Source organism: Tachypleus tridentatus, chromosome 8 (assembly GCF_004210375.1).
Source record: "Tachypleus tridentatus isolate NWPU-2018 chromosome 8, ASM421037v1, whole genome shotgun sequence".
Lineage (NCBI taxonomy): Eukaryota > Metazoa > Arthropoda > Merostomata > Xiphosura > Limulidae > Tachypleus > Tachypleus tridentatus.
This window is the reverse complement of record NC_134832.1, coordinates 71,490,894-71,505,637: the sequence shown is the minus strand read 5'-3', so window position 1 is coordinate 71,505,637 and position 14,744 is coordinate 71,490,894. Positions and strand designations below refer to the sequence as shown.

The window sequence follows — 14,744 nt, the reverse complement described above, 5'->3', positions numbered from 1 at the left end:
ATGAGCTGCACGTGACCTTGTAAGTTACAACTTATAATGACAGACAGTAGTTAGATATGGTTCAAAGAGCAATAAAACAATAAAATTTAATCATAAATAAATGTATACTGTTACAAACATAAAGCTATCTAGGGTAAACAAACATAGTTTCATGTTATAACTTCAAATCATTCTAGAAAGAAAAAAAAAAAGAGTGATTTAGATTTATTTCAATTTTTATTTTTGGTGGTTATGAGGTCAGTCAAACTGACTGATTTTGTTTTGAGATAAGGTAGAGAAAATAATATAAAATTTTACCAAAAAAGTTTGAAATGCATTTAGGAGGCCTTAGGGATTACACAAAGGAAATTTGAGATTTATGAAATGAGGAAAAATATTTCTAGTTTTAACATGAGAATTACCTTGCACACAGACTGTTAAATATTCAATATACTCATGGACAAATTTTTATTTTATTTTGTTACAAATACTTTACAAAAAAAATTTTTTGTATGATAAAAACTTGCAATATTAACTCAAAGACTGCCAAATTTTGTGAATGTGTATATACATTACATTGAAAGTTAGAATTATCAAATATAAAAAAACTCCAAATGAGTAAAAAAAATGGTCATATGTTTGATTATATAGATTGAGCCCATGTTGAGAGACTTAAAGGATATTTTTGTTGCTGCTGGCATCTGGATCTTGTAGGTCACACTATCACTCCTTGTCTATCCTGTTATATCCTGATAGGTTCTTTCTTTCTAAGGCTCTGACAACCAGGGAAATGGAAAAATCTTTCTTACCAATTCTTTTGCCAGCTATTTCTAGCCTGTGTGACTGGCTGAACACCATTTGTGTGTTATATACTGTCATAGCCCTTAGGCATTGTTATGCTTGCACTAATTCTTTTTGTGGTGATGGAATTTGATTCTTTACCCACTGAGATTTTTCAGTTTCCCAAAATTTATCCCAATTACTTTGATATGACTTCACAAATTGATCTGTACTAGTTACTCTGGACTTTCTTTACAGGTGAGAAAAACTCCCAAGAGTTGCATATCATTAAATTCATCATATGACAGGTCAGCTGTCATTTAAATTATCTGCAGAAGGACATCATATGAGCTGATATATGACCTTTTCCCAATGCTTTTCTCTCACATTCTGTACACAATCTTGCAGTTTTTTTTAGTTTTTGACTACTCCCTGTTGCTGTTGTGCAGCATCTGCTAGATTATAAGAAAGGGTGGGTAATTTTGTCCTCCTCTTGTCTCTTTACTTTTCAAGACCTCTTACCTTTCTATTAGATTCCACTCTGTGGTGAGACTTACCCAGATAGGTGTGCTTTTACAAATCCAGTTCTGCACCAGCAATCAACTTAACTATACTTATTACTGGTTGAAACAAGCTCTGTAGAAATCAGGTGTTCTTTAAGTTCACGTAGGAGCTCATCAGATCATATTACCATAATATGCTGGACTGCCACTCATGGACTATCATGAATAAAGCTAAAGAGAATCCTGCCCATTCCTGTCAAGCATTGAATTGAGTAAATCAGGGTCTATTTGCTTTTAAAAATTTATGTAACTTGGCTCACCTGTTGCATTGTATCCAGATCACTGTTCCTCAGAATTCCCCAATGCATATTACTTTCCTGCCATATTCCACTAGTGGAGCTAGGTAGTCCTTAACACACCCAATTTCCAGCTTTTCTTCCAAACTGTTCAAGTGAAATTGGGAGCCCTCTCACCCAGCTTCCTAAATGTTTTTCCCAAATGTGGTGGGAGTGGCACCAACATCTGCAAGAGCATACTCATAATACTGGTTCAGATTTAACACTAAGCTATGTAGTTGAGGTGGGCATGGCTTTTCTTTGTTGATCAATAGTGGTTTAGTATATTGTTTCTAGAAGAAGACAGAGACTATATTGTAATTCCAAATGTGGTAGGATCGAATCATAGGTTTTTGGTTAAGCACAGTGTTCCATGTCCCTTCCCTAATTCTGGGAGGAAGTGGAATATTCCTTGCTCACTCATTTGGAGAGTGACAATGAATGTTGATATTTACATATTGGATTAGTTCTTTTCCTTTGGTTGAATAAAGCATATCCAAGCCTGGATAGTTTGTTTACTTTGGTGTTGCTTACTTTCTCTTTGCATTTTGTTGGTTCAAAATGCATCACTCTGTGGCTACAGGTTGGGTTCCAGTTAAAAGTATATCTATATACAATGCTGAAGTCCAATTGCTCTAGTCAACAGCATGGGATATAGGGACCAAGACACCTTAATTCCATTCTCGAGTTTTGGAACCTTGGCTGCCTGGTTGAGGCTGGCCTATAATAATGATTACTCATGAACTATTCCACTCAGAGGTTAGTGAATTGTGTAACAGTGATCTCCCCCCTTACCAATCTTAATACAGATTTGTTGCTTTATTTGCTTAGTGTAAAATGCATTGGTGCTACTCACAAAAACAAAAAAATGTTAATAGTTATGAGCTCTACACAAAGAATTCTCTGTTACACAAGAATTGTATCAGCTTGAGGTTACTTACATTTTGATTTGAAGGCATCTTTAATTGGGTGTTTGCCCTCTTCCATAAGATCACTATTATTGTTGATCTGACATTTAGTCATCACTTCATCTTTCCCCTCGAGGTGGATCACTGTAGATAGTGAAGAACCCTCCCAAAGAAGGTTCTGTACTTTCAGTTTACCTCCTCTGGCATCTAAACATCCACCCTTGTGTTTGCCATGCATGGCAACCTGTGGTGGTTATGGGGTCCAACCCTAACACACCACTTTAGCTTTGAATTCCTGTAGACAGGCTACCTTGGGGTGACCTCCCCATGATTAATCGGCTGGTCCAATTGGGCTAGGGTCAACCGAGTGCCAGTGTTGGACGTTCTCAATGGGTGTTGTGAACATGTGTCTGATGCTGTTGTTTGAGTATAGTGCTCACAAAACTCTGATGTTGCTGGTTGATTGGCATTGTACTATGTCCTCTCATAGGGCTTCATGGTAATCAGGGTCAGTAAGCACTGAAATGTATTGCCTGTATTATAGATATCCCCATTCATAAAAAAATAAATAAAAATGAAAAAAAATATATTATTGGAAAAGGATCACACATGGACAATGATTGTTGTACAGTCACCACCACAGTCAGGTTCTGTACCTCAATTTCTAGTTATACATTTCTTATATGAGAAATTCTTAGGACAGATCTCTCCCTTTTTCATTCAAGAGGGATAAGAGAGGCTTGCTGGCTACCCCATATCAGTAAAGAAGTTGCACTCTGGAGATATTTTAGTGGACACATCTTCACCACAACTTACCAAACTCCTCTTAAATGTTTCCAGAGAAGTTATAGTTTTGAGGGATTTAAAGAACATTCTTGAGTTGGAGATCCTTGCTGGTTTCTCTAGCCAAGGCGTTTTTGTGATGCACTGAATCTCCCCTTGCAAAGATGGAATTATGATGCCTACTGATGTTCTAATATTGACATTTACATCACTACATCCTTTTACCACAGTCAGAGCAGGTTATCTGAACTGTAAGGTATGGCTATGTATTCCAAACCCTATCATATGTTTCCAGTGTTTCTGTCACCCAAAGACATCATGTCATGGTTCTTTACCATGCTCATTGTGGTGGCAAAGACCACAATGCCTACAGGTGCAAACTGGAGCCACACTGTGTTGACTGTAGTGGCTTACACCCCTCTTACTCTATTTCTTGCCCTAAGTGGGTGGAGGTGAAAGAGGTGCAATGTTTGAAGACTATAAACAGTATCTCCTGCCCAGAGTTTGGAAGTTATTGTCTTTCACTCAATCTTTGACATATGCTGCTGCGTTCTGTTCCACTGCCACAGTGGGAGTGCAGACAGATCTCTCTATGCCTCCAGCAGAGTCATTTGCAAAACATTTGAAGAGTCTTTGGGCCTCCATAGTTAAAAGAGTTTATGAATCTATTTACTTCCATCTCTGTTCCTGCCACTGCTTCCTATGACTGCCTGGGTTCACTTCCTTTGGCTTCAGGTTGGGGTCTTTCCTCAGGAGAATCCTATTCTGCAGCCCCAAGATCCAAAATGATTATTTGTTCATGCCCTCAGTCCCTGGAATCTTTGTCCACTGACAGAGACCTGCTTACTTGACCCAGGGCAGGATCTATGGAGATCAATAGACCTCCATTCAATAAAGAAAAAAACATGGTCAAAAAGTGCTCCTTGTTCAGTTCTTCTCCACATAAATAAAAATGGTCTTTGATACATTGGAACTGTTGAGGTTTTTGTTCAAACATAGATGACATCAAGGATTTGAATTATTCTTACCATCCTGTGTGTGTATCCTTACAGGAAACTTTTCTGAAACTTTCTAATACAATCACCCTTCGGCACTTTTCTTTGTTCAGAAATGACAGATTGTGTGCTGGATGAGTGCAGGGAGGGGTGGCACTGCTGGCCAGTCGGCATGCACCCACCCTGTCTTTGCCACTCGATATACACTCTTGGAGGCTGTAATCATCCACGTTTTCTTGGATTGTACCATCACTATTTGTTCTCTCTACCTGGCTCCTGAAGAGACCTGTGATCAGTCAGACCTTGATGCTCTCACTGAATAGTTACCATCTCCCTTTTTAATCCTGAGGGATTTTAATGGGCATAATCCCCTCTGGAGTGGTGCAGATATTGATGGGAGGGGTCATTCCATAGATTATATGCTCGTGGATCAAAACCTTTCTCTCTTCAATACTTGTGCTTTTTTTCATGCACCTAGTCAGTCTTTTACTGCTGTTGATCTAAAGACGACCCCTTCACTTTTCTCTTACATTTCTTGGATGTTTGACAGTAACCCACAGGGCAATAATCATTTTCCTACCATTTTGAGAGAGGCTGGCCATGGTCATTGCCAGCTGACCCATGTGCATCAACTTGCCCTCTTTCAGTGCTCTCTCAGAACTTGATCTTGCTGTCATCTGTAAGCTAACAATAGATGACTGTGTGGCTTGTCCAGGCTTGATCTATTCCTAAAACCTTGACACGTTTTCCACAGTATCTTTGTTAGTGGTATAATCCTGTCTGCCACGTGGCATAGAAGGCTCAACAATGGGCCTTGGATACTTTTCCATAGGTACCTCACAATTTTAAAACATATTGTTTTTCAGCAAGCCCATGTACATGCTTGGCAGGTCAGACATCAAAGCGAAAAAGAATCTTGGATTAAATGCACATCTAGCATCTCTTCTACCACCAGTTCCAAAATCATATGGAACAAGATTCAAAAGGTCAGTGGACAGTATACTTCTGCCCTCCTTTCGATCTTTTTCTCTGATGACTAGATAGTTGCTGATGCCTAGAGCAAAAGCTTTTCTTAGGCATCTAGCACTTCTGCTTTATCCCTCTCCTTCTTAGCCATCAAGACAAGGGCAGATCTTTATTATAAAGATTAATTCCATCAGTTTACAACTTCTCCCTACAGTTGCAAATGGTTTCTTTGTCAATAGCTTCCACATCTCGTGTCAGTCATCGCTCATGAGGTTTATTGAATGGCAGCTACAGACTGCCCTCAATTATTTACTAAAGTGGAACACAGAAAAAAAATTCACTTTTTCTTGCTTTAAAACCACTTGCATGCATTTCTGCTGCCAATTGGGTCTTCACCCTGATTCCAAGCTCTGTCTTGAATAAGTTGTACTTCCTATGGTCCCTGAGGCAAATTTTTTAGGGCTTATCTTTGACCATAAGTTGACCTTTATTACACACATCAAACAGCTACATGTCGTGTAAAAGGGCAATGAACATCGTCTGTGTTCTCTCTTCCACCTGTTGGGGAATGGAACGATGTTCTATGCTAAAATCTATCGTGTCATCGTTCAATCAAAATTGAACTATGGGTTCTGGTCTTTTGCCCTGCCAGGACCTTGGTCTTGAAGATGTTGGACTCTATTCACCATCAGGTTCTTCAGCTCTGCTCAGGGGTCTTCTGCATTTCTCCTGTCGAGAATTTGTACACTGAGTGTCAAGAACCACCTCTACACCTCGGCAACTGTCTTTACTGTGTGATTCAAAACTTCAGCCTTTACCACAGCATCCCATCTGTGGTTGTGTTTTCCTTTCTCAGTGGGCTATGCTTTTTCAGAACAAATGATCAACCATTGTTCCTTTTGGCCTTCATATCTAGGCGCAGTTAGATGAATTGGGTCTGTCCTTAGGTAGCATTGCTCTATCCACTGATAAGCCGATCCCACCATGGCTTATTACCATCCCCAGATGTGGCATTTCATCTAAAGAAGGCAGATACTCCTGATTGGAAGTACAATCTTCTGTTTGCTGAACTTCATTCAAACCATTCTTCCATTCCTGTTTATACAGATGGTTCAAAACCAGGTGACTAAGGATCAGAAGGTGGAAGTTATCCTGGCTAGGCAACACATTGGTCACAGTTTATTAATTTATTTTCTTTTATCTGGGACTGCTGCACCAATGTATGGTCTGTCTGACACTCAAGTCACAATAACCCACATTTTACTCTTGGGCCATCATTATGGATGTGAGCGACGGCACTATTTTAGACAGATTTTTACCATGGGATCACTCTTGACATTGGACAATGTCATTGGCAATGGTGACACTGTCCCCTCAGTTGTGTTTTTAAATTCTTAAGGGCCATTGACCTTCTTAACTTTTACTTAACTTTTTAATTAAAAAATTGGGCTTTGTCTTGTTTTAACATGATTCCTTTTTATGTATTTTAATAATTTTACTTTTATTTTTACTTCTTTACAGGTTGTTTGGCACAGATAGCCTAGTTGGTTTATGCCAATAAATGCCAACTAATTACTTCATCTTTTAAGATTTCCATGCTTCATTATTTTACTTGTTATCAACCAAGTTTTGATAAGTTGTCTGTTAATCTCAGTGATTTGATACTGTTTTTCTGTATCCTCTCAACTAAGTCTGACTTTTAGATAAACATGCTGGTCAAACATGCATTAGGATAACTCCCATGCAATAAAATTGAAATGTATTTCTATTCTCCTGTAACTTTTTTTTATACCAACATGTTCCTTCCTCTGACATGCGTTTAGCATGAACATTTCAAACAAGCCCTACCAGGAGTACTTTAGGTGGATTGTTAGTTCAGGAATAAACTCTTTTCTAATGTGTATTTCATTATTACCTTAATTTTTTATTTACTTTAAACATAATTGGGCTTTAAAGTTTGCATGTTTTTATTTGCAAATTCTCATAATATGTGCAAAGAAATTCAGTAATAGTTTTTAATAATGTTTGTCATAAAAGGCAACCATTTATTTTCTTAAAGATTATATTAATAAATCTGAACTTTTTAAACTTGTAGTTGCAAGGTAGCCAGCTATCCAGAATACCAGTAAAAAACACATGCAACATGTATAAGTAATTAACAAGGACACTTGTTTGAAGCAAAATTAGAGTTTAGTACATTCTTTACTCTCAATAGGTTAGCTCAAATATTACAACGTTTCTTAAGACTGAACTTGTAACTTGGATTACATTTGTTCAATTAATTAAATTACTGTTTATAATAAGGAAATTAACTTTAAATAAATTACTTTTTTCACGTATAATACACACCAGATAGGACTAAGTTAGGTGTGTGCAGAACTAGAAACCTACATGTGCATTAACTAAATTTTGCTGATTTATCCTGTATAATATAACTATCCTACTTGACCAAATATGAGATTTTTTTTGTATTTAGGTAACATGAATGTTAATACTAAACTATAAAAGATACAAATATTACAATGGTAAAAAAGCTTTTTAAGAGTATTCTACTAAGAATAAAGAATTGAAGGAACATTCTACGTTATGAACCTTAGTACTGTTTAAGTATTAACCAAAACATATTTTTTCTCTCTTTCTGAGCACTGTATATGTACTTGTCACTGGGCTTTCAGTGTTTCTAATGTAATATGCAAGAGATGATACTGTAGAAGTTTCCTTTTTGGGGATAATGTAAGTTTGATATTTTTCTCTCAGTTTCTAAAGTGATAAACATCGTACAGTTAATTTCTTTAATGTTATGAAGTATTGCCAGTCTTTATAGAGAGTTGCTAGATAGGAGGTAGACATGTCTAACTCTAGTAGAGGTGATCCCTCATTTTATCACATGTTCTCACAATGTTTTAAAGTGTATGCTTGAGCTTATTGTGAAAGCAATTTACTCAAGAGTTTTTGATTAAAAAATATTCATCAGGCTAAATAACAGTATTCTTTATAGTGTGTAACTGTGACTTTAAAAGACAATGACATAATCAGTGATGAAGGCTTTGCAAGGTTCTTGTTTATTTTACCTCGTTTCTTTCAAACCTTGGATAAGTTTTAGAATTGAACTTATTTCCATACAGTTAAAGATAAGGATGAACTAAAGAGAACAGACTGTTTTTTTTATGATTTGTTGTGACACTCAATAAATTAAGGCTGTTATTTAAGGTATATAATAACTACAGGGAGACCATTGTAGTAAAGTAATTTAATCACCTCTTGTTTACTAAACTTACTTTGTGTTCTTGCACATTTTGTAATTATTAGCTGTGGTATTGCTCTCTTTCATGAGAATACTTGCCATGCATTTACAGTCATGTGAAAAAATTAGGACACCCTTTGAAAGCCTGTGTATATATGCAACAATTTTGGATAAATGGATATTTAATCTCAATTGTAACAATACTGAGGGATTAAAGTGATATAACTAAACAATTAAAACTTTTCAAGATCTTCCGTAAAATGAAATTCGACTCAAATGCATATTCGAACTGAGGAAAAGATTAGGACACCCCCACATTTATACCCACTTAAAATGGCTCAACTCACACACAGGTGTATCACACCAAGTGCACATGATTAGAAGATTGTTACTCATTATTGTGAATGAGGTTTGTCCTATTTAAACCTCAGACATTTAGTTTGGTGTGTTCCTGACTGTTGAAGTGAGAGTGAGCACCATGGTTAGAGCAAAAGAGCTGTCTGAAGCCTTCAGAAAGAATATAGTAGCAGCTTATGAGTCTGGTAAGGGATTTAAAAGGATCTCAAAAGATTTTGAAATCAGCCATTCCACTGTCCGGAAAATAGTCAACAAGTGGAGGGCTTTCCAAACAACTGCCAACATGCCCAGATATGGTCGTCTAAGCAAGTTCACCCCAAGAGCAGACTGCAAGATGCTAAAAGAGGTCTCCAAACACCCTGACATGTCATCACGGGACCGACAGCAGGCTCTGGCTACTGTTGATGTGAAAGTGCATGTCTCTATAATCAGAAAGAGACTGCACAAGTTCAACTTGCATGGGAGGTGTGCAAGGAGGAAACCTTTGCTCTCTAAGAGAAACATCAAAGTCAGACTGAAGTTTGCCAGAGAGAATGTAGACAAAAACCAGGACTTCTGGAATAATGTTCTTTGGACAGATAAGTCCAAAATTGAATTATTTGGACACCAGAACAGAGGACATGTTTGGCGTAAACCAAATACAGTATTCCAGGAAAATAACCTCATACAAACTGTGAAGCATGGAGGTGGAAGTGCCATGGTTTGGGGCTGCTTTGCTGCAGCAAAACCTGGACAGCTCACAATCATAGAATCCACCATGAATTCTACTGTGTATCAGAGTGATTGAGGATCATGTGAGACCATCTGTATGAAAATTAAAGCTGAAGCAGAACTGGACCCTGCAACATTACAATGACCCAAAACATACCAGTAAATCCACCAAGGATTGGCTGAAGACTAAGAAATAGTGTCCTGGAATGACCGAGTCAAAGCCCAGATCTTAATCCCATTGAGATGCTGTGGGGTGACTTGAAACGGGCTGTACATGCAAGAAACTTCTTAAACATCTCACAGCTGACAGAATTCTGCATTGAGGAGTGGGGCAAACTTTCTACAGACTGATGTCAGAGACTGGTAAATGGCTACAAGAAGCATCTCACTGCAGTTATTTCAGCTAAAGGGGGTAACAGTAGCTATTAGGGGGTAGGGTGTCCTAACTTTTTCATCAGTTCGAATATGTATTTTTGTTGAATTACATTTTACAGAAGATCTTAGTCTTTTCTTCAGTTTTAATTGTTTAGTTATATTCCTGTAATCTCTCAGTATTGTTGAAATTGAGATTAAATATCCATTTATCCAAAATTGTTACATATATACACAGGCTTTCATAGGGTGTCCTAATTTTTTCACATGACTGTATGTATGACAATTTTATAAATCCAAGTTCTTAAAAACTTCAACTTTGTAGATTAATTATTTTCTTGTTTTATTGATGTTTAGATCATTATAATATTTTTGAAATAAAATTCAGGAAGAAGAAGGTTTACTGATCAAGGTTCAATACATATTTGTGTATTCTCAATCATTTAATTTTACCCAACACATTCAAATTCATTTAAGTTCCTTTTCTTATTCTCAGAATATAATTCTTGTTATAAGAATAGGTTTTCAACAGGTATCTTTCTGTAGCATTTGATATAACTGTTTAAAAACTGAAACAATTTGTTGCTTCATTTTGCTGGTATTGGATTAGTCTAAAGTAGTGAATAAAATATCAGATACACATGAATATATTTATAAAGTAGTTAATTAAGTTTTCTACCATCACTTTGTCATTATAAAATATATATAATTTTTTTAACAGTGACAGAATATTCTCTGTGTTACAGTAGGCAGTAGGGTTTGGTGTCCAAATGGTTAGTATGTTAGGCTGAGGTTTGAGGTGTGTTTCTACTCTACTTTTAACTGTGGGCATGCTATTAAAGTGATAGTTAGTCATGTTATTTAGTTGAAATAGCCAGACAAAACCCTTGTAATGGCATGTATTGTTGGTAGTCTGCTTTTTTTGTGATCAGTAGTTCAAAGTTGACAATAGTTATACTTGAATACTAAGGGTCACAGGACAGGTCATCACTTGGCCCACATGAGTATTTGCTATGGTTCAGATATAGAATTCCAATTCAGTTTATAAATAATTTCTACATACAGAATAAACATTTGTACCCTAAAAATGGCCTCTTTTCCATGCTTATAATTTTTATAAGGACTACGTATAATATACCTTTGTTGTACATTATAAAACATATAATACAACGGTGTTAGGTAAATGGAAAGAATACACTTATCTTTTTGGCAGTTATACATTTGATTCATTTATGTTTTGAATAAAATATTTAAGAGTTTCTTCTTTTTCTATTATACTTTGTATTTGTTGAACACGTTTATGTACAGTAGTTTATTACTTTTGTAAACAACTATTTGTTAGTGGAAATTTATATATTTGGAATGACTTTACACTTACCATACTTTAGTACTTTTGAAAGATAAATCTGTTGTTAGAGATGAGTGAGTTATATGTGATAATATAGAAGAACCATTAACTTGCGGGACAACATGGGACTGCTTTTTGGAGATAAAGTATGGATTCCAACAGTTGTATCCATGTGGTACATGTTTTTACATAGAGTGATTTTGAACAGACATATGAAAGGTTAGCTTAAAGGAAATTTTAAAGTAATAACTGAAAGTTAATCAATTTATAAATCAAAACAAAAAAGATGAAAAACTTTTATAGGTCAAACAAAGAGAAATTTGGTAAGTTACTAAGAAAGAGCATCTGTAGTACACTGTAAGTAGTAAGATACTAATAAGATTTGTATTAAAAATTATTTTTGTAAATTGTCTGAACAAGTGCTGTGAAATAAATTAGTGCCAATTTTGTACCCAGTGTTGAAATTTGTAATTCCAATATTTTGTTACCATTTTAGTTTAACTTCTGTAGTGTGATTTATGTTTAATTATAATTACACTTAGTATCCAAGTAGTTTTCTCTTAGGTCTATTCTAAACTTCATATACAGATGTGTAAGTGAACACAAACATATTAATGAACTGTAATGATGAAGTCTTAGAAATGGCTACGTGACATCACTAAACTTCCAATATGCATCATATTTCTCATGTTACTGACAAAAAAATTCACCCCACTTCAAAAAGTTTTAGGGTTGCATCTCATGCCTATGGAACTTGTGTGTGTGAGAGAGACTGTGTAATAGATACTCTTCTTACTTTAGAAATATAAATTTGTTGCAGCTGCTATGTAACATTATTTCTTTCTAGGTCTAATTTTGTGTATGGGACATGTTGTCTGACTGGAAAGACCTACACTATAGGCTTTTTACGTTTTTGTAAACAGGTAACTTTATAGTATTCTCTTTGAACAGTACTAGTTTTGTTGAATACTTAGAAATAATAATAATAAAGGTGAAATAATACATCTGTTTCTTAAAGTAAAGTAAAAGTTTCCATGTATGTTAATGTTTTTTTCTGTGAATATGAGTTTTATGGTAAAATGCTTATAAATTATTACATGCTGATTTTATATTAAATGGTTAGAAATAGTCTGAACATAATAAAGGATGAGAGTTATATTTGTAAAGTTACGTTTATGAAAAGCCAAAACCACATTTTTGTGATGTAGTTAAACACCTCAATTCTTTTTTATGCATTTGATGGTTTACCATGTTATCCTAAGTTCATGTGATTAGTCATCATTTTTGGCATTATTTGTAACTTTGAAGTGAATTAAAGACGTTAATACTCTCAACTGTTCTTTGATTATGACTAAGATAGAATAGATTTGGATACTTTGTTGACAGAGAGCCAATATGAATGGAAGTCAACTAATTACAGCATGCTGTTGAAAATTGGCTACAAGTTTCTCTTGCAGGATGTGAAACTGCTTCTAGACCAATGGAACATTTCTTAGCAAAACACAGAACAGCTAGCTTGCTTGCAATGATGCAGAGAACATTTTCAGTAGACCAACACATAAAGCAATATTCTATCTTTTAATTAGTCATGCTTTACTGTAAGTCACCTAACAGACATTTACTCAGTAGGAGAGAATATGAAATCAGTTAAGAGCTCATTCTTATGGCACTGTTGAAGATAGGATGTAAACAGGAATAAACATCAGTGGATATATTAATTCATGGTTTTAAATGCAAGTTCAGTAAAAAAAACCAAAAATTAATGGCTCAGTGACTTACTACATTTCTATGATCTACTGTGTTGCCAAATTATTGTTTTTTAAGCTCTGGCTTTAGCCTGATATGTCATTATGAATGCTGAAACTTTTTGAACTACATTCCTTGAAGAGAGAATTATCTGAATAGAGTGGCTTTGCATTCCCACCTAATTCCAATCTTATTGACTTTGTGTGGTATATTCTTGGAAGATTCTTTGCATTGTGAAGTAACTCCAAACACAAAGAATGCCTTTGAAAAACCCCTTTTAAAAAGAAGTGTTTGCAGATACATCAGGCCCTTATTTAAAATAATTTCAATCTTGCATCACTATTGCTAGGCTGTTGTTGTTTATGTTGGTCATACACCATATTTAATTGAAATATTAATGAATATAAAAATCTAAACTCTTCCAAATGTTCAGGTTATGTGACAGATGATCAGATACTAAGCTTTCACAAAATAAACTAGATAGAGGGTGGGGTCACTGACATCACATAAATGTGATTATGCCTTGTCTTAGATAAAATGTTAGAAATTCCAATTATTCTTTAATTTTTCTGTGCAATATAGTATTAACAAGAAAACTGTAAAAGTTATTACAAGTTTGTAGATGATGAGAAACCCGCTTGAAATAAAAATATATCTCAGAATGGCTGATATGGGTATTAAAACTTTTATTGGTAAGGAGAGAACGTTTTGACCTTCCTAAATCATCTTCAGGTTGCTGGACACGTGTCTTTAAGTCACTTGCAAACTCCCCTTGGTGTGGATTCCTGTACATGGTGAGGGGAAAGGTTCTGTTCTCTCAGTTTACCTTCTCTGGGATCTAAACATCCACCCCCGTTTTTGCTGTGTGTGGCGACCCGTGAAGGAGAGGAGAGGATCCTGGTGTTTGAAGGGTCCAACCCTAACACACCACTTTGGCCTAGATTTCCTGTAGACGATCAGCCTTGGGGTGGTTCCTTTGGTCATTCGTCTGGTCTGCTTGGGCTAGGGTCAACCAAGTACTGGTGTTGCATGTTCTCAACAGGTGTTGTGGACATTGTATCTGATGCTGGTGTTTGGGTATAGTGCACACGAAACCCTGGTGTTGCTGCAGTGTTCTTGTTCGACATTGTAGTGTGTCCTCTTGTAAGGCTCCATGGTGGGTGTGGTCAGTGGGCACGAAATATTCTTTTTTTATTATGAATACTCCAAATAAGAACTTAAATAAAATAGTGAAAAACAGTCCATAGGTAAATGACTACATCTTGAAGATACCAAGCAGCAATCTTTAACATTTATAATACCTGTTGTATCTCATTTTCTTATCCTACATTCTCTTTCAGACAAACCTTATGGGCAAATGTCTCCCTTTTTCATTCAGAAGGGATTAAGAGGGACTTGCTGGCTCTCCAAAGTCAGTGAAGAAACTTTGATCTGGTGACATATTGGTGGAAACATCCACATCTCAACAGGTGATTGGGGATATACCTGTTGAGGTGACACCTCGTGCTACTTTGAATTCATCATGAGGAGCAGTTGTTGAGAGGGATTTGAAGAACATCCCAGAGTCAGAGATTCTTGCTGGTTTCTCTACCCAAGGAGTTTCTACAGTGAGGCATACGTCCACTCGCAAAGATGGAATTACGATGCCAACAAGTATTTTCATTCTGACATTTACATCACCACATCCACCTGCCGCCACCAAGGCAGGTTATCTAAA

The 14,744-nt window shown here is 36.0% G+C and overlaps 1 protein-coding gene across 2 annotated transcripts in view; it reads left to right on the top strand.

Moving 5' to 3' along the window:
• The window catches only part of LOC143222635 (transmembrane protein 184B-like), a 46,679-nt gene that overhangs the window by 18,556 nt on the left and 13,379 nt on the right, over window positions 1-14,744 (top strand). For both annotated transcript variants that reach the window (XM_076449376.1, XM_076449377.1), the window contains one exon: window positions 12,129-12,204. In XM_076449376.1, coding sequence (XP_076305491.1) covers window positions 12,129-12,204 — 76 coding nt within the window. The remainder of the gene's footprint in view (window positions 1-12,128; window positions 12,205-14,744) is intronic.